At 43.4% G+C, this 21,452-nt stretch overlaps 1 protein-coding gene across 12 annotated transcripts in view; it reads right to left on the bottom strand.

Annotated features, from left to right (window-relative positions):
* The window catches only part of RASAL2 (RAS protein activator like 2), a 394,529-nt gene that overhangs the window by 115,560 nt on the left and 257,517 nt on the right, over nucleotides 1-21,452 (bottom strand). The window contains exon 1 of one of the 12 annotated variants that reach the window (XM_056531805.1): nucleotides 19,513-19,534. The exons of 10 other annotated variants lie outside the window; for them this stretch is intronic. Coding sequence is in view for 1 of the 2 variants with exons in the window: in XM_056531801.1 (XP_056387776.1) it covers nucleotides 3,548-3,626 (79 nt within the window). In the remaining variant the exon portion in view is untranslated. Of the gene's footprint in view, nucleotides 1-3,547; nucleotides 4,187-19,512; nucleotides 19,535-21,452 lie in introns of those variants that run through there. One more of the 12 variants, XM_056531801.1, reaches the window with a different exon arrangement.

Below are 21,452 nucleotides of genomic sequence, written 5' to 3'. Positions count from 1 at the left end.
ACTGTAAGTTCGCTCATCTCTAATAGGGACCTATAACACTGCACACACTGATCTATTACATTGATCACTGGTTTCTCATAGGAAACCAGTGATCGATGATTCTGCCGCTTGACTGCTCATGTCTGGATCTCAGGCACTGAGCAGTCGTTCGGCGATCAGACAGCGAGGAGGAAGGTAGGGGCCCTCCTGCTGTCCTGTAAGCTGTTTGGGATGCACCTGAGCTAACCGGCAAAGTCTTTCTACCACGGTGTGGCCCCGCCTTGCTCTGGACAGTTCCTGACATGGACAGAGAGGTGTTGACAGAGAGCACTGTAGTCAGACAACAAAGACATTCAAAAAGAAAAGAACTTCCTGTGGAGCATACAGCAGCTGATAAGTACTGGGAGGATTAAGATTTTTAAATAGAAGTAATTTACAAATCTATTTAGCTTTCTGGAACCAGTTGATTAAAAAAATAAAAAAAATATAAGTTTAGTACCCCTTTAAGTTGTGGGATTTTTTTTTATTTATTTGACTATGCTATAGGGGCTGTAAAGTTAGTGTAGTTCATTATATAGTGTCTGTGATTTCCGCCCCAATATATATTTTTAATAGCATACAAAATTACTCGGGTCTCCGGTTTTCCCAGGTTGCAGTGCAGCAGAGACACGACATCACTAGTCAGGTGTGCAAAGGGAGCCTGTCCTACTTCAATGGGTGGAGCGAGATAATTTTGCCACAGCAGTAGGCACCCTGGTTAGAAAACACTAGTCTTCTGAAGGGAATACAACTAATTTGTGTTTTAATGGGTGGGGTGGCGGATGTGTGGGAGGGAGGAAAGTGACCTTAGTGGGTTATGGTGGATAACCCCTTTAGTAAGAAAAGCATTTACAGCATTAGGGTACGTTCACACGAACGGACCCACCGCGTATATAACGCTGCAGATCCGCCGCTGAAGGACCCCTGCATGGTGGCTTTACATGTGCCTGCTCGGAGCGGCAATACGCCACTACGAGCAGACACACTGCAATGTGTGAGTCGCAGAGCGCATGCACAGTATACTCGCACATCGCAGCAGCTCTCGGCCTAGCTCATTGAGCAGGGGGAAGCGGCCGTGATGTGTGTGAGTACACACTATGCATGCGCGGCAACTCGCACATAACAGTGTGACTGCTCGTAGAGGCGTTTTGCCGCTCCGAACAGGCACATGTAAAGCCACCAAGCAGTAGATCTGCAGTGTAAAATACTCTGTGGGTCCACTCGTGTGAACGTACCCTTACTCAACCTTTTCTGTAGATGATGGTAGGGCTAAATAGTTCTATTCAGCTGTGGTGTCCTATTCATTTTCTATTGGATTGTGCTACTAGCTATCATTTGCTAAACTTTATAACCCTTCCATATGCATGCATGCTCAGCTTAGCCAAGAGTGCATGTGTTGTCAATCGGGAGAGAGAATAAACAGGAACCTCTAGTGCTGGCTTGTGTCCCTTCTTGGCGATGTTAAAATCCAGCAATCAGATCCTTAATTTTTTTCAACATCTGCCATTTGGGAAAGCTTGGACTACCCCATAAAAGGTGTGCTGAAAAGAGAAAGGTTTTTGGCTGACAGTTCTCTAATCTGTATGGCTGCTTTAAAGTTTATGGTTCATTTGCTAATACTTTTTAAATAATGTAGATTACAATAATATATGTATATATTGTAATATACATTGGTTAAAAACATTTGCATATTTTTAGGTGAAACAATGCTGTCTTGTCCCTGAAGCTATCACCTGTGTGTCGCTGTGTGGAGACCAAATACAGGAAGTGAAGGCGGGACAAGCAGGGCTCTGTGCAGGCTCCCGCTTTGTCAATCATCCTGCTGTGTGAGCCGGGTACGTGTCACAGAGCCTCAATGCACAGAGCCCTGCTTGGCCCACCTAAACTTCCTGTATTTTGTCTCCACACAGAGACACACAGGCAATAACTGCAGGGACAAGACAGCATTTTTTCACCCAAAAATACACAAAAATTTTTAAACGAATGTATATTACAAATATACATATAATGGTATCATTCACATTACATAATATGTTTTTGCAAATGACAGGTACACTTTAAAATTATGGCAGACCCTGGAAGCCACCATGTCTAGGTCAATAGTGCAGGAAGAGCCAGTGGCGTCACTCAACAGCGTCAGCCCACCCACTTCATTCTGAAGCTTAAAACATTAAAAACAAAAGGAGAGGCAATTTCATTTTGGCCTATTTAGGTTAGTATACCCCACTTTGGGGTGCAGTAAATTACTGTGAAAAGGGGCTTTCCTTTAATAATTCACTTTTCCTGCCTAGTAACTGCTGTCCACCGGCAGAAGTCCTGAATATTTAACAATGATATAGGAGGCACATAATATCTATGTAGTCTTTGCAGCAGTCTTTTGCTTTGGGACACTGAAGGGAAAAAAAAAAACTGTAAAATATTAATGTGCGTCCTCAGGAAAACAGTCAGCGCTGTGAAACAATGTTGGCAGTTCATTTGGGGGGGGAGATAATGTGAAAAGACTACATTATCACCCACGTCATGAAGTGTTCACATTTCTACAATCTGCCTTAGCATCCCTAAGTCTGTGACTTTTTTCCCTTCATGCAGATAGAAAGGCAGGTTTTTGGTTAGCCGATTCACTCGCACAACAGAGCGCAAAAATTACACCGTAGTTGGGATAATTAAAAGATAAAGTCTAATGACGGAAAAAGGGAGAATTAATTTCACAATAATTATCACTTCGACATGTATTAATTATTCAGGTAGATATGGAAATCGCTAAGATGTGCGTCTATGCCAATGAGTTTATTAGCGATCGTCTTCACTGAGCAGAAATGATAAGAATGTCCCATAAAAATCACAGGACCGGTTAGTTACGCCACCGGGCAAGCAAATCCAATGCCCCGTTACATGAGCAATTGTGAAAGCCATTGAACAGGATTTACGTATCTACAGGTGATCAAGCAATAAGAATCTGTGTATTTTTAAAAGTTAAATAAAATTGCAAAAAAGACAGCGCCATCTAGGGAGCAGAATTTTGGGAAAGCAAAGTACTGTAAACCATGACTCCAGAACGTACGCACAAATCTTTTTCAACAGTAAAGAGAAAAAAAAAGTTATTTAAGAAAACAAGAAGAACATGATAACGCAAAGCTACTGACGTTCCATTAGACAACCTGCAATTACATTCACCGTGAGCCATTATATATTGACCATCATGCTTTTCACCTTCCCTGCATTAACCCATTCCGCAACAAAGTGAACTTTAGAAGTATTCGATCAATACCTAATATACACCTAGCATATAGTCTGACATCTGCGTTTATAATTGCAGCATAAAAAGAACAAAAAACTTTTAACAGTCGACACAGATAAATACCAAAATAAACAGATCAAAGTAACCAACACACAAAAAAACAATAAAAAAAAAAAACAATTACTGTAAAAAGAAAAATAGCAAACAAAATTAAAAAAAACAACAGTAAAACATTAAGAACTTTACTCCATTTAAACGTTCTCTGAAAACTCTTCAAGTTGATGATCGTACCAAGAAATGACAGAAGACTCCTCTCTTCCTCTGTGCTGCTGTCCAGCCATTCTCCATCCCCGGGTGAGAGGAAGCTCATATTTGAATCAGAAAACTTCACCACGTGGAACGCTGTGTTTATTTTTTTTTATCCCCTTCTACACTAACCTGACCTCGAGCCAGGCAGGAGGCGCCAGCTTTTTGAGATCAGGGGCAACAGTCTTGTTATGCAAAAAAAGCTCTGGATCCTAGGGCATTCCAAGTGGATCAATAGGGTTAGGCCTCTGTGAAGCGGAAAGGATTGAAGGCACAGCAGGGGGTTAATGGGCTCCTAAATGAGGCGAGGCTGCTGAATCCAACAAGAACAAAAAAAAATAAAAATGTTAAATGAATGGAAGTATATTTCTCTGAGCTCAAGGCGAGTAGTGGTAAACGTTCCCATTTATCAGATGTGATAGCTGGAAAATGCTGGGTCAAACAGTTCTCCGCAGACGCTCCAAGCCACCAGCGGCAGCAGTTGTCCTCTCTCAGCTTGTAATGGGCTGGAGCATCCTCCCTTCTAAGTCTCCTTCCCTTTCTGCACAGGCAGGTTCATCAATCTGAGATTAGGAGGCACCGGATGTTCCCTTCCTCCCTCCTTTCTCAAGCCTGTTTTCCACCCCTTTGCAGCCCCTACCTACCGTGTGACGGCTGCATTGATCGGTAAAAATGGAATAGGCAGTTTAATTGCCAAAAGCGACATTATGGACTACTCCGCGTCTCTCTCCTCAGAAGAAAGAAATGGACTGGTTGGATGCCCAGCTTTGCTTCCGGTCCTTATGCCCGGTGGGAATAGTAGGCAGGGGAGTGTTATGTACAGAAGCCTCAGCGCTGCTTTTCCAGTACAGAGCTTCTCTTGCACAGGGACAAGAACCTATTTTAGTAGTGTTTTAACAGCCCTGCCTATTTTTCTTTCCAGATGACAACACTTCTTAAGTTCAGCTTGGAGATGGCAATATATGCCTGGCACCGTGCCCTGCAATGCAGTAACAAGTATTTGTACAGAACAAAACTTGGCCTGGGAATTTTTTTTTTTTTTTTATAAACTTAAGATACACAGAAAACCATGAGTAATTGCTTCTGTTGAGAGAAAATACAATGAAAGCAAAAAAGATTTGGCAAAAGGATTTCTAAATATTTTGCTGATGGTTTTCAGTTTAAAATTTAATTAGAAAAACAAACTGTAAATAAACTAAATTATTCCTTAGTTAGAAATATAAGTTAAAAATAATTAAATAAATTGGGATATGTCGGTGCCATATGAGTGAGTGAATGAAAAAAAGAAGTATGCACCTTCGGGGACCTAGGTCTATGTTCACATCAGCGCTGGGCAAATCTGGTATGAAATGTCTGTTGTCATAATAATCGAGGTCATTTTTATCGGATCTGAAACTAAGATTTATATTATAACAAATAATTATATTAACCCCTTAAGGACGCAGGACGTAAATGTACGTCCTGGTGAGGTGGTACTTAACGCACCAGGACGTACATTTACGTCCTGAGCATAACCGCGGGCATCGGAGCGATGCCCGTGTCATGCGCGGCTGATCTCGGCTGCTGATCGCAGCCAGGGACCCGCCGGCAATGGTCGACGCCCGCGATCTCGCGGGCGTCCGCCATTAACCCCTCAGGTGCCGGGATCAATACAGATCCCGGCATCTGCGGCAGTTCGCGATTAAAATGAACGATCGGATCGCCCGCAGCGCTGCTGCGGGGATCCGATCATTCATAACGCCGCACGGAGGTCCCCTCACCTTCCTCCGTGCGGCTCCCGGCGTCTCCTGCTCTGGTCTGTGATCGAGCAGACCAGAGCAGGAGATGACCTATAATACTGATCTGTTCTATGTCCTATACATAGAACAGATCAGTATTAGCAATCATGGTATTGCTATGAATAGTCCCCTATGGGGACTATTCAAGTGTAAAAAAAAATGTAAAAAAATGTAAAAGTAAAAGTAAAAAAAAGTGAAAAATCCCCTCCCCCAATAAAAAAGTAAAACGTCCGTTTTTTCCTATTTTACCCCCAAAAAGCGTAAAAAACATTTTTTATAGACATATTTGGTATCGCCGCGTGCGTAAATGTCCGAACTATTAAAATAAAATGTTAATGATCCCGTACGGTGAACGGCGTGAACGAAAAAAAATTAAAAAAGTCCAAAATTCCTACTTTTTTAATACATTTTATTAAAAAACAAATTATAAAAAATGTATTAAAAGTTTTTTATATGCAAATGTGGTATCAAAAAAAAGTACAGATCATGGCGCAAAAAATGAGCCCCCATACCGCCGCTTATACGGAAAAATAAAAAAGTTATAGGTCATCAAAATAAAGGGATTATAAACGTACTAATTTGGTTAAAAAGTTTGTGATTTTTTTTAAGCGCAACAATAATATAAAAGTATATAATAATGGGTATCATTTTAATCGTATTGACCCTCAGAATAAAGAACATATGTCATTTTTACCAGAAATTGTACGGCGTGAAAACAAAACCTTCCAAAATTAGCAAAATTGCGTTTTTCGTTTTAATTTCCCCACAAAAATAGTGTTTTTTGGTTGCGCCATACATTTTATGATATAATGAGTGATGTCATTACAAAGGACAACTGGTCGCGCAAAAAACAAGCCCTCATAATAGTCTGTGGATGAAAATATAAAAGAGTTATGATTTTTAGAAGGCGAGGAGGAAAAAATGAAAACGTAAAAATTAAATTGTCTGAGTCCTTAAGGCCAAAATGGGCTGAGTCCTTAAGGGGTTAAAGGAGTACTCCAGAGCAGGAACACTTATCCCCTATTCAAACAATAGGGGATACGTGTCTGATCACTGGTAATACAACTGATGGGACCCCCTGCAATCTTCTGCACGGCACCCCAGCAGTCTCCAGGAAGGGGGCGTGTAACCCCCCGCACAAATCGGCCTCCGGCACGCCCCTTCCATGTATCTCTATGGTGGAGCCAGAGATCCCCTGATGGTCCGTTATTTTATATGAAATTTTAACAAAAATCTTTTAAAGGAGTACTACCGTGCAGGAACACTTAGGATCCAAAGGATAGGAGTAAAGTGTCTGATCGCGGGGGTCCAACTGCTGGGACCCCAAGCAATCAGAAACGAATCCTTAACCTTTGGATAGGGGATAAGTGCACTGAAGTACTCCATTAAAGGATTGTTGTTAAAGGGGTACTCCAGTGCTAAGACATCTTATCCCCTATCCAAAGTAAAGTGATAAGATGCCTGATTGCGGGGGTCCCACCGCTGGGGACCCTCGTGATCATGCACGCAGCACCCAGTTATAACCAGTCCCTGGAGCATGTTTGCTCCGGGTCGGATTACTGGCGATCAAGGGGGCCGGAGCATTCTTACTCCTTCCAGTATTTATCAACTGCTGTATGCTATGGAGGAAGTTTTATACGAAGGAAGTGGTTCTTTTCTGTCTGACCACAGTGCTCTCTGCTGACACTTCTGTCCATGTCAGGAACTGTCCAAAATAGGAGCAAATCCCTATACCAAACCTCTCCTTTTCCATTAGAGTACCCCCTCAAACTATAATTAAGTATTTATTTTGTTAACGTTGATTTGCACATTACATACACTTGTCTTTTTTGCCATGATTCTGTATAACCTTGGCAATAAAACGTGGTGTAAATGGCAAGTGTATACACGTGCTCTGCAAATGGCAGTGACTACTGGCAACTTTCTTTCCTGAACACCTGCAGATTATAATATCTCCATTTAATTCCAGCACTATATTAAGGGAAACAATAAGGCTTGTCCCACTTAACTTAATATCAAAAATCAACATCAAGTAGGTACCGATGCCAAAGTTTGAGATGATCAGTCATTAAAATGCAACCTCAGCAAATATGTAAAGCGATACGATCCTGTGCTTTGGCGCGGGGATGTGCCTCCAAATAAAATTACACGTTACCCCTAGTGCAATGTCAATCAGGCCGAATTACAGTCTGGCAGCGCTCAGAAGGATATTGACAGGAATGGTATTACTGGACACACAGGCCTGCTCGCATCTCATTTACTAGCTCAGCAGGAGAGAGGACGCAACCTGACAACCACAAAGGAACAAAGTCACTGCTGCATCTCAGGTGTCCCACATGTAAGCAGCTTATCAAGGGGGTTGGGTTCTTGAACTGCTACCCACTCCCAGGACCACCAAGCCATATGGTTTCATCGATCAAGAGCAATAAAACTTTGGTCGATCAAGGGTTAATTATTTCAGGCACCTTTTTTACGTGCAGAATTGTATCACCCAACATCATCTACCAAGATAGATATGTGCTCTTTCTAGGTCATAGTAAGGTCCCTATAACACGAATAGGCTGATCTCGCCGTGTGTAAGGCTGGGTTCACACTACGTTTTGTAACTACGGTTCCTACGGGAGGAGGGGGGCGGGGCTTAATCACGGCACCCACACTCAGCCGTATACGGGAACCGTATTGAATGCATGTCTATGAGCCGACCGGAGTGAACCGCAGCCTCCGGTCGGCTGTGTTTTCGGCCGTATGCGGTTTCCCGACCGCAGGCAAAAACGTGGTCGACCGCAGGCAAAAACGTGGTCGACCGCGTTTTTGCCTACGGTCGGGAAACCGCATACGGCCGAAAACACAGCCGACCGGCGGCTGCGGTTCACTCCGGTCGGCTCAGAGACATGCATTAAATACGGTTCCCGTATACTGCGGAGTGCGGGCGCCGCGATTAAGCCCCGCCCCCTCCTCCCAGCCATATACGGGAACCGTAGTTACAAAACATAGTGTGAACCTAGCCTAAGAGGGCCAGCGACCAGCCTACAAATAAGCTTCTTTGTCTGCTGATGGCAGGGTTTTCCTGCTTAAGGTTGCGTTCACACGTTAGTACTAGCAGCGGGTTTCTCGCTGCGAGTTACACGATCATTGATTTAAATGGGTCCACAGACAGTCTGCAATAGTGTTAGATTTGCGGACTGTCCGCGGAACCATTCAAATGAATGGTAGCGTAACTCGCAGCGGGAAACCCGCTGCAAGTTACTAACGTGTGAACAAAACCTGAAAGAGGTACTCCACTGGCCAGTGTTCAGAAACAAATGATTCCGAACCTGTCGGCCATCCCCCTCAGGACATCCCGGCCAAGCCCCCTCAATGCAAGTCTATGGGATGGGGCGTGACTGCCGTCACGCCCCCTCCCATAGACTTGCATTGAGGGGGCTTGGCCGGGACGTCACAAGGGGCATGGCAGACGCTCGCAGTGCGAAAACAGCATTCAGAACATTTACTTCCGTACGCTGGCCAGTGGAGTACCTCTTTAAAACAACAACACATCTCCTCCTGTTAGGCCATGTTCACTCGGAAAATTTGCGGAACTGGTGGCCATTCAACAAATAGCGCCAGGAGAATATGTAGGCTGTACGACCGCTCGAAAATACGGAAACATCTGCCGAGTGCACAGAGCAACAGAGACCCATCGTTTTAATAGGACTCTGCAGCAAAGGAATTTCCGGGCTGAAATTTTCTGCCTGATTCCGCTTGGAAATTCCATTATATAGGAACATGGCCTAATAGGGGATGAGCGTCTGACTACAGCAAAACGAGTGCCAGGTAACAGAACAGGTAAGACCTTTTCCACTCCCCAGGCAAACCCTTTATCCAGGATTAGAATAACAGAGTTTCATTTTCCTAAAAAAACAGCACCACACCTGTCCTCAGGTTGTGCATGGTATTGCAGATCAGTTACTAAAAACTTTGTGAGGACAGGTGTGGTGCTGTTTTTGAAAGAAATTAGCTCTACTTTTTATGGATAAACACTTTAAAGGGGTTATCCAAGAGTCGAAAAACAGAGATAATTTCTTTCAAAGACCGATCCAGTCTGTCTCCAGGTCGGGTGTGGTTCTGCTGCTCAGTTCCATTGAAGTGAATGGAGCCAAGTTGTAATACCACACACAAAGTGGAGACAGACAGAGAGTGGTCTGAAAATAGGTCTGTTTTTCGATTCCTGGATAACCCCTTTAATTCTCCTACAGCGCTACCACAGGAGAAACTAAGCATTACACAGTTCTGGATTGATCTGTGTGAAAGAACCTCTTATTTTGGAACAAGGATGGCTAAGCTATCAGGACAGGTCAAGTCCCTCAGGAGCGGGAGAACCTCTTATTTTAGAACAAGGATGGCTTAGGCCCCTTTCACACTACCGTTATGTTCCTGCAAAATCTCAGTCATGTCAATGGGATTTTTTGACCATCCTTTAGTATCAGTTATGTCCTGTTATGACAAACCCTAAAACACAAGCAGGCTCTAGCCTTAAAATATTTTCAATGTGCTGGTACCCCATGTACTATATTGCACAACCACAAAAAATTACACCGTATAGCGCACACCCAATATCTCATAAATACATGTCAATCTTTATTAATTATACACAAAAAGTTATTGAACAAAGCACATCCAATTAGACAGATCCCCATTAAAAAACATTTAAAAAGGCACATAAATGCCCTCCCACAACAGGGAGAACCCCTTAGGACCCCTCCCAGGGCACCTGTATACTTAGTATCCCCTATACCAGTGGTCTCCAACCTGCGGACCTCCAGATGTTGCAAAACTACAACTCCTAGCATGCCCGGACAGCCAAAGGCTGTCCGGGCATGCTGGGAGCTGTAGTTTTGCAACATCTGGAGGTCCACAGGTTGAAGACCACGGCCCTATACTGTCTCATAAGCATCAAAAACACATGCATACATAATATACTCAATGCAAATATAAATTACAGAACCTGTTTATAGGTTCTAGCCCAACCCCAAAACACGTCATGAACAATAATACAACCTGTCAGTCGGTAGTCCTATACATACATATAGGGGTAAGGCGCTGGAAAACAAAAGAACCAAAGACAGTGTATGGTCTAGGTTAGTGGTCTCCAACCTGCCGACCTCCAGCTGTTGCAAAACTACAACTCCCAGCATGCCCGGACAGCCAACGGCTGTCCAGGCATGCTGGGAGTTGTAGTTTTGCAACAGCTGGAGGTCTGTAGGTTGGAGACCACTGGTCTAGGTAATATACAAGGCGCCCTCCTGAACCCCATGCATTCAGTCACCTCTAGGTGACTTCCTCAGAAGTGTTAAAGGGGTTATCTAGGAAAACACTTTTTATATATATATATATATATATATATATATATATATATATCTCAACTGGCTCCAGAAAGTTAAACAGATTTGTAAATTACTTCTATTAAAAAATCTTAATCCTTCCAGTACTTTTTAGCTGCTGAAGTCGAGTTGTTCTTTTCTGTCTAAGTGCTCTCTGCTGACACCTGTTTCGGGAACTGTCCAAAATAGAAGCAAATCCCCATAGCAAACCTTTTCTATTATGTGCAGTTCCCGAGACAAGCAGAGATGTCAGCAGAGAGCACTGTTGCCAGACAGAAAACAACAAGTCAATTTCAGCAGCTGATAATTATTGGAAGGATTAACATTTTTTTAATAGAAGTAATTTACAAATCTGTTTAACTTTCTGGAGCCAGTTGATATATAAAAAAAAAAAGTTTTTTCCTGGATAACCCCCTTTAAAACGGGTGAATTTTATAGTGTGAAAGCAGCCTCATTTGGGCAATGGAAGTCCTGGCACAGATGGCATATCATTTAAAAAGACACCATTTTAATACCATGTGAAGTCAATAAAAGTCAGATATGTCACCTGAAGTGTTCGCATTCGTTTACATGTGGCAGGTACACTGAAGACTTGTTGCAGATCTCCCTAATTAAAAAGGGGCATTCCTACAGTGGTGCATTTTGGAGGGCATTTCTCCTTATTGCTACTGAGCATGCCCAGTACAGCATCACAACCAGGAAGTCACATGGAAATAAAATAACGGACTAGAACGGTGCATGACGGATGAAATATCAGGTGATAACTAGAGATGAGCGAACTTACGGTAAATTCGATTCGTCACGAACTTCTCGGCTCGGCAGTTGATGCCTTATCCTGCATAAATTAGTTCAGCTTTCCGATGCTCCCGTGGGCTGGAAAAGGTGGATACAGTCCTAGGAGACTCTTTCCTAGGAATGTATCCACCTTTTCCAGCCCACCGGAGCACCGGAAAGCTGAACTAATTCATGCAGGGTAAGTTATCAACTGCCGAGCCGAGAAGTTCGTGACGAATCGAATTTACTGTAAGTTCGCTCATCTCTAGTGATAACGGATGGCACATGTCCGTTATTTTGACAGAGTGTCCGTCAAAATTGGTCATCAGTTATCATCCGTTGTATTCAGTTATTTCATCCATTTTTTTATGACCCGTTAATGCTGAATAAGGTGTCAGAATGCAGGGACATAACTGTAGTGTGAAAAGGGCCGAAGCTATCAGTGTACTGTATAATACAATATCGTGTTCAATAACACAGGATTATACCTTAGGAAGTAATGTTCTATTCCATGTATGAAATGTTTCCATGTGATCTAACATTTCTTCATTTAAAGCAAGCACTCGCATTATACTCTCTGAGCTGAGTGATGTGCAGTCCTAATGTACGCCATCAATATTTTTCCAAAGGGAAAGACAGAAGGAAGTGAAGACTGCAGCGATTTCTTCCGTTCCGTCCTGTGCGGGCCGCTCTCTAAATGAATACTTTGCACATAAAGCCATAATTAATCAGGAATGTGGACGTGTCACCAAACCCTCGCACAATGGGTACTCATTATAGTCACTGTCATCAAGCCCAAAAACAGGATACGGGAAATAAGCATTGGCCTGAAGAGTCCGCAACTATGTGAACCGAGCAGTTTAACCTGCAACAAACCCAAAACAAGAATAAAAATTATAGAGAAAAGAGGTTTTTTTTTTTTCCTTTCTATTCCACAAACATCGCCACTCTTGTAAAAAGATGTGTGCCTGGTATTGCTGATCAGCCTTAGTTACTAAGCTGCAATACCAGAAACAACCTATGGATAAGAGTAGCACTGTTGGGGGAAAAAAGCAGGCCCTTATTTTTAATCCTGCAAAACCACTTTAAATGGTCACTGTCAGATACAAAAACTTTTGATATGTTGTAAAGCACGCAAAAGAAATAGGTTTTGCAATTGCTTTCATTAGAACATTTTCAGTATTCCATACTGAAAAAGCCAGACAAACAATAACACATACTAGACCTGCTGTGTCCATGCATCATCACCTAGGTCATGGACACACTTCCTTGATTGACAGCTATGAGCGCAGGGCTCAGAGCTGGAGGAAAAATCCTCCCACTGTCAGCTTGTGTCCCGCTACTGTCAGTGAGGACAAGATGGGAGTTGTAGTTTTGCTAATGCTAGGAGAGATGTGAGTAGACAGTATACTGAGGGAGGGGGCGGAGACCTGTACAGTGAGGCCACGCCCCCTCCCTTTGAGAGGAATTCAAACTAGTGAGATAAATTATAAGTGTAATAAAAAAATAAATAAAGTTGCTAGACACATAAAAATTAGATGTACATGATCAGGATTAGGTACTGAGTGATATATTTAAAAAAAAAATAATTTGTTGGATCTGACGGGTACGCTTTAAGTTAGAGCTTCATGGTTACACCTGATGTATGATGACAGTGTTTTCCAACCAGGGAGACTCCCACTGTTGCAAAACTACAACTCCCAGCATGCTCGGACAGCCAACAGCTGTCTTGGCATGCTGGGAATTGTAGTATTTCAACAGGTATATGCAATGGATACCAAGTTACTATGGTAGTGCCGAATTGACTGCATGTAAAAAAAAAAATTGGTGCCCGTTACATATACCAGTGTTTCCCAACCAGTGTGCCTCCAGCTGTTGCAAAGCTACAACTCTCAGCATACCCGGACAGCTGTCTAAGCATTCTGGGAATTTTAGTTTTACAACAGGAATAGTAATGGACACCAAGTTACTATGGTAGTGCAGAATCGACTGAATCTTTAAAAAAAAAAAAAAAAAAAAAAAAAGTCATGCTAGCTATTACATATACCAGTATTTTCCAACCAGTGTGCCTCCAGCTGTTGCAAAACTATGATTCCCAACATGCCCAGATGGCAACAGGCAGTTACTATGGTAGTGCAGAATGGACTACTTATAAAAAATAAAAATTGGTGTCCATTACATGTACCAGTGTTTCCCAACCAGTGTGCCTCCAGCTGCTTCTGAAAAACTACAACTCCCAGCATGCCCGGACAGCCGTTGGCTGTCCGGGCATGCTGGGAGTTGTTGTTTTGCAACAGCTGGAGGCACACTGGTTGGAAAACACTTCTCTGGATGGTATGAAATTGTGCAAAATGTGTGTGACTCAATGCAGCAAGGCCACAACAGCCACGGAATGCCACTACAGATGTCAGGAGTTGATACCATCATTGGACAACAGTGCGATGCTCACTTTTGTGCCAAACATCACACATCACAAGGCATCATGAGCAAACAAATTTATACGGACTAACCTTCCTCCGTGCAAATGTAGTTTGCAGCAAATGTTTGGACTGCTAGGGTTTACCCCACTAGCTATATGGAGAGCCACGTCACGATGGAGATATCAAACCTGGTGGAAAAGTTCAACAAGAACAAACAGCACGTCGTCTTTCTATTGACTGAATGCTATGAAGCAGGGAATACAGTCGTAATCTCGGCAGTTCTGCAGCTTTGAATGGAAAAAGCGGGTTACGGACAGAACTATGGCTGCATTCACATCATGATTGCAGCTTACGGTTGCCGGATCCGGCTGGGGGAGGGGAAAACCGGGTGCTCCCGTACCGCTATTACGGTTTTAGGTCCGGTAACAAAGCTGGATACAGGGCAGAAATAAGCCGACCGGAGTCACTGTTTGACTCCGGTCGGCTCATTAAAGTGAATGGATTTTAGCGCTGGTCCGGCTGGGGTGCGGGAGCGCCCGGTTTTCCCCTCCCCCAGCCGGATCCGGCAACCATAGGCTCCAATCATGATGTGAAAGCAGCCTAAGGCTGGGTTCACAGTACGTTTTTGCCATACTGTTTTCAATCCATTTTTCTAAAGAAAACCGTATGGCAAAAAAACGGATGGAACAGTATGGAAAAAAGTAAACCGTATGCGTTTTTAAACAGTATACTGTTTTTAAAAGTGCATACAGTTCCGTCAGTTTTTATAGAAAAAAAAACCATACGTTTTTGAAATTTTCTCCATTTTTAATGGGAAGGGTCTTGGGTGGGGACTTTAGGATTCAAATGCGCAAGTGTAAAGTAAAAACGTATACGTTTTCCCCGTATGTAACCGTATACATGTGCGTTTCCCATTGACGTCCATGTTAAAATAAACGTATGCGGTTGCAGTACGGTTTTTGAACCGGAGACAAAATTGTGGTCAACCACGGTTTTGACTCCGGTTTAAAAACCGTACTGCAACCGCATACGTTTTTTTTTAACATGGACGTCAATGGGAAACGCACATGTATACGGTTACATACGGGAAAAACGTATACGTTTTTACTTTGCACATGCGCATTTGAATCCTAAAGTCCCCACCCAAGACCCCTCCCATTAAAAATGGACAAAATTTCAAAAACGTATGGGTTTTATTTTTATAAAAACTGACGGAACTGTATGCACTTTTAAAAACAGTACACTGTTTAAAAACGCATACGGTTTACTTTTTTCCATACTGTTCCATCCGTTTTTTTGCCATACGGTTTTCTTTAGAAAAACGGATTGAAAACAGTATGGCAAAAACGTACTGTGAACCCAGCCTAAGGCTGGGTCCACACTACGTTTTGTCCCATACGGGAGCGCATGCGGCAGGAGGGAGCTAAAACCTCGCGCTCCCGTATGTGACCGTATGCGCTCCCGTATGCCATTCACTTCAATGAGCCGACCGGAGTGAAACGTTCGGTCCGGTCGGCTCATTTTTGCGCCGTATGCGCTTTTACAACCGTACCTAAAACCGTGGTTGACCACGGTTTTAGGTCCGGTTGTAAAAGCGCATACGGCGCAAAAATGAGCCGACCGGACCGAACGTTTCACTCCGGTCGGCTCATTGAAGTGAATGACATACGGGAGCGCATACGGTCACATACGGGAGCGCGAGGTTTTAGCTCCCTCCTGCCGTATGCGCTCCCGTATGGGACAAAACGTAGTGTGGACCCAGCCTTAGTCAAACTAGGTATTTGCTGAGATACTGTGTCATGCAGAGATATCCGGTGATGGTCCAATCTCTGGGACCCCCAACCATCATGAGAATGTTAAGGATGAAGTGCTGATGAAGCTTTGTGCCCTCTTCTGCTTATCCGTGCAGAGCGGCGCCCCAGGCTGCCTAGCTATGCATGGAAATGCTGCCCCCGCCATTTACTTAAAAGGGGTACTCCGGTAGGAATTTTATTTTTTCTAAATCAACTGGTGCCAGAAAGAACAGATTTGTAAATTACTTCTATTTAAAATTCTTAATCCTTCCAGTACTTATCAGCTGCTGTATGCTCCACATGAAGTTCTTTTCTTTTTGGAACACAGTGCTCTCTGCTGACATCATGACCACAGTGCTCTCTGCTGACATCTCTGTCCATTTTAGGAACTGTCCAGAGCAGCATATGTTTGCTATGGGGATTTTCTCCTACTCTGGACAGTTCTTAAAATGGACAGAGATATCAGCAGAGAGCACTATGCTCGTGATTCAGCAGAGAGCTCTGTGTTCCAAAAAGAAAATAATTTCTTCTGTAGTATTCAGCAGCTAATAAGTACTGGAAGGAGTAAGAACTTTTAATAGAAGTAATTTAGAAATCTGTTTAACTTTCTGGCACCAGTTGATTAAAAAAAAAAGTTTTCCACCGGAGTACCCCTTTAAGTGGAGCATACAGCAGCTGATAAGTACTGAAAGAATTAAGATTTAATAGTAGAAGTAAATTACAAATCTGTTTAACTTTATGGTAAAAAAAAAAAAAAAAAAAAAAAAAAAAGAAACTTGTTCTCCACCAGAGTACCCCTTTAAATAGGGCCATCATGCAGTTGCCTACACAATTGGGTGGCCAGGAGATGCAGTGCAGGAAAATAATAATGACTGGGATGCAGTGCTACAACAGTGTTGCTCCCCCTATTATTATCAATTTATGATTTAAAGTTTGTAGGCTTAAATAGTCCCTGCCACTCGAGCAAACTGTGCATCGATCAATAGTACAAGCAAATAATAAACTTTGTAACATCTCCTGTTATCAAGCTTCTTCCTTCTCCCCCCTCCTGTGAGACAATAATTCACTCTGAAAATCATCTCAGCTTTGCCCTGTGCCTGCAAAACAAGCAATGCAAGTGTATGGGGAGGGGGCGGCACCAGCTGTGGGAGAACTGCTAATTGTAGATAAAGCCTGCAGAGCAGAAATTAGCAGAAAATTCCATATACAAGTAATATAATGGGCAGAAATATAGTGCTCATCCCCATGTATACACACAGGGGAGCTTATGCTTTAAGTCACCTGAAATGACAGGTACGCTTTAAGGCCCAGGAGAGGTGAGTCACTTAAAGGAGTAGTCCAGTAGTGAACAAGTGGTGAACTACTTATCCCCTATCCGAAGGATAGGGGATAAGTTGGAGATTGCGGGGGGTCCTACCACTGGGGCCCCCTGCGATCTCCTCTACAGAGCCCCGACAGCCCGCGCGAAGGGGGCGTGTCGACCCCCGCACGAAGCGGCGGCCGACACACCCCCTCAATACAACTCTATGGCAGAGCCGGAGCGCTGCCTTCGGCAATCTCCGGCTCTGCCATAGAGATGTATTGAGGGGGCGTGTCAGCCGTCGCTTCGTGCGGTGGTCGACACCCGCTATCTGGCCGGAGAGCCTGGCCCCCGTACAGAGAGATCGCAGGGGGGGCCCAGCGGTCAGACCCCCTGCAATCTCAAACTTATCCCCTATCCTTAGGATAGGGGATACGTTTTTCACCACTGGACTACCCCTTTAAGTAATTTCAATGTTTGAGTCCCATCCGATATGGAGTCACCTCAGCAGATGGTGGATGGGTCACACATTTCATCAACTTATGTGCTAAGTTCTTGTGTAGCAGTAATACATTTAGTGATCATATACAGTATCTTAGCGTTTCTTGTGAATTAGTGTGTTCTCACTGGTTCGGAGCCTGTGCATTTGTTTCATTTTGTTTGAAGGTGCTTTTATTTATTTTATTTTTTTTGTGTCTTGTCGCAAAAATGTAATAACTCTATAAAAGGTCGTCTTCAGCCATTTCAATGGCTACTTTTATGTGAGATAAGTCACTCATTCTGACTATACTTAGAGGCCTATACATAGAACCCTGTAATCCATTGTAAACAAAGGCAGTGATACCTATAAAACCTCATTACGGAGATGCATTATTGAGTGGGAAGCAGTGTAAGATAGGACGCAGCCTGCAGCTCTCACACTACCAGTCACACATGATACAAGTCAAGCAGGAATACCAGCTTGTTATCACATGCGCAAAATAATAACTGCTGGGAAAAGCCTAAAGCTGGCACCGTAAAAATTTCGTTTTGGCACAGAGACTTATAATTCCCTTACAAGAAACACTAAACATAGAAAATGCATACAACGTATATCTAGACCTATATGTCAGCTATTCTACCCTTAATCTCCTCCTAACCTTTGATCTTCTTTGTTTCACATTGTAATTAACACTGGGAAACATATAAAGAAATCAGCTCTGTGCGTTGTAGATCAGACATATCACTCTTTCCTGTCCTCACTGACATGTGTCTGGCTGTAAAACAAAAGGCTGCAGCAGGAGCCTCTCCCCACTGTTCTGTGTGCAGTAGGGCACAAGTTAAGCCCCATCTCTTAGGCTTTTACCAGCAGAATATGAAACAGATCAACAGGACATTTTGCCCTCTACACCAGGTCCCCAAACCAGTCCTCAAAGCCCCACCAACATCCTGGGATTTTGGAATAGAGCAGGGAAAAATTGAAATCCTGGACTGTTTGTGGGCATTTAGGACTAGGACCTTTGATCTACACTAGACTGTTTCATAAACATAAAAAAATTCTTCAGACGGACCAACAATGTAACATTATCTCTCGTCAAGTTCTTTTCTAAGTTAAATGTTCCTTTAAAGGAGTCGTGTTTTGGCAACCTATTGGTGTAAGCTGAAATAGCCAAAGGTGGTCATTCAATCTTGAGGACTGCTGCTGTCAATGGGCATCACCCTTAGGTTATGTTCAGACATCGGAATGTCTGCACGGAAAATCTCAGTGCGAACAGTCCATCTCATAGACGGCTAAGCATTCTGTGCAGAGTCCGCAGAAAGAATTAACAGGTTCATTCTTTCTGCAGACATGGAAAACGGAATTTCCATGCCGGAAACATATGGCACGGAAAATCCCCCGTGTGCACAGCGCAGCAGAATTCTGTTGAATTCAACGGGACTCTCCTCCAAGCGGAATTCTGCATGGAAATTCCAAGGTGTGAACATAACCTTAAAGGATATTACATAGTTCATTACTGTTGTAGGAAAAACTAACTAAGCTTCAGATTAACCTCAATAGGTTCCAAGATGATGCCAGCTTTTTCTAAAACCATGAAATAGGTGTCGATTTCCTTCTCGATATATAGATCCGAACATTACTACTGCCCTCCTCCGAGATCCTGGCTTGTAAAGAGCTTTCCGGAACATGTGCACATATGGAACATTGGGATAAAGACAAAATGCTAAGACCACAAGAAACAAAGAAAAAATAAAAAGACAGATGTTGGGGGTTTGTAGCTCCAAAACAATTTGAGAGCCACAGGAAGGGGTTACTTCATTTTGCAGGGGAGAGGTCTTAATTTAGGACACAGCCAGCTTTGTCTCCTCTCATTCCTATATGCAAGTGCAATGTTATAAATATTCATCGCCCGGCGCTGCCGTTAGCAAACCGGGAAGTATTTTTTTTCTATAATTGGTGCGAAAATAATGAAATACAGACAACCATTCTGACCAGCTTAATCCTATTATTGCCATTTTTTTCATGAAGCAGCGTTACATAAAATTACCTGTGAGATGGTGATGAGGCTATACTTTTACATTTTGTGAATTGGGAATCGGGCTGAGGCCTGGTGACATCTGTGCAGAGGAAAAAGGAGCTCAATATATGAGAAGAACATACAGAGTAGACCGCAAGCATTTCAGATATTTAAGGAAAAGCCATAGACGGAAGATCAAATGCCAGTGAACGACGTCTAAAATATTTCATCATGAGCGGCTGCAAGAACATTGCACAAATTAGAAGACGTTCACACTGGAAAGCTGGAGCGGTGTGCAGAGTCCGTAATGAGTAGGCACGGCCTGAACCTCCCGACCCAGGAGCAGCTGAAGGCTCCGGCACTGTAAAATGATCAAGTGTTAAGATGAAGCCTTTTTTTCGTATGTAGGAGTTAGGTGTCCTGAGTTGACCTCACATGGATGAAAGCCGTTGTGACCACTCTAGGCAGTTTTACATCCAACCATTATATCTTCTGGTGGATCATGCACAACATATATTTTTTTCTATTTTTTTTTTATGATAAAGAAAAGCGGTCATGGCAGACAGATGCTAGATGTGCGATTCCTCTTAAAAAGTTTCCTACCGTCCAGTTAACAAGCACATGTTGCAGCCCACTGACTGCAGCTTGTATGCGGATGACGTCTGCATCTAAAAGGTGTAGTGTCACTTTAAAAATGTGATCAGTATGGTATAGGCTTTATTGATTCTTCTTAAAGTTTACCTATTGTTTTCCAAAACTTTTTTATATAATGTAGATAACATTATATGTATATTTGTTAAAAAAATTTGCATATTGGTTAAAAAATGTGTATAGTTTTTTGGGTGAAAAAATGCTGTCCCTTCAGCTATTGCCTGTGTGAGACAAAATACAGAAAGGGCAGGACTAGCAGAACTCTGTGCAAGCTCCTGACTTGTCAATCAGCCTCTGAGTGAGCTTGTCCCCAGTGTACAGAGCCCAGCTTGTCCCCAGTGTACAGAGCCCCGCTTGTCCCCAGTGTACAGAGCCCCGCTTGTCCCCAGTGTACAGAGCCCCGCTTGTCCCCAGTGCACAGAGCCCCGCTTGTCCCCAGTGCACAGAGTCCCGCTTGTCCCCAGTGCACAGAGCCCCGCTTGTCCCCAGTGCACAGAGCCCCGCTTGTCCCCAGTGCACAGAGCCCCGCTTGTCCCCAGTGCACAGAGCCCCGCTTGTCCCCAGTGCACAGAGCCCCGCTTGTCCCCAGTGCACAGAGCCCCGCTTGTCCCCAGTGCACAGAGCCCCGCTTGTCCTCAGTGCACAGAGCCCCGCTTGTCCTCAGTGTACAGAGCCCCTGCTTGTCCTCAGTGTACAGAGCCCCTGCTTGTCCTCAGTGTACAGAGCCCCTGCTTGTCCTCAGTGTACAGAGCCCTGCTTGTCCTCAGTGTACAGAGCCCTGCTTGTCCTCAGTGTACAGAGCCCTGCTTGTCCTCAGTGTACAGAGCCCTGCTTGTCCTCAGTGTACAGAGCCCTGCTTGTCCTGGCAATAGATGCAGGGACAAGACATCATTTTTTCACCCCAAAATATATAATTTTTTTTAACCAATGTATATTACGAACATACATATAATGTATATATGTTATCTACATTATGTAAAACATTTTTGTAAATGACAAGTACACTTTAAAAATGAAAAACTAGAAAGACAGAGGAGAGGTGTACGATGAAAAAAAACTCTCAACTGACCTAATGTAATGTATAGTAAAATATAATAGGGTAGGACTAAAGAGGCTATAATCAGGTTTTATGATGGTGGTTAACAAAACAAACAGGTTGACGGAGTGGGTAATCCTGTTCACAGACAGGATTAGGCAGCTATAATAGGATACAGGGGACGTCCATCTACATATGACCTGCCATATATTGAGAGGGGGGGGGGGGGGGGTACCGAAGCCCTGACATGAATATTAAGAACATTATAGAACCACAGAAAAGC

This window comes from Hyla sarda, chromosome 7, assembly GCF_029499605.1.
Source record: "Hyla sarda isolate aHylSar1 chromosome 7, aHylSar1.hap1, whole genome shotgun sequence".
Classification (NCBI taxonomy): Eukaryota; Metazoa; Chordata; class Amphibia; order Anura; family Hylidae; genus Hyla; species Hyla sarda.
Note: the sequence above shows the minus strand (reverse complement) of the source record. Positions and strands in the feature narration are given on the sequence as shown.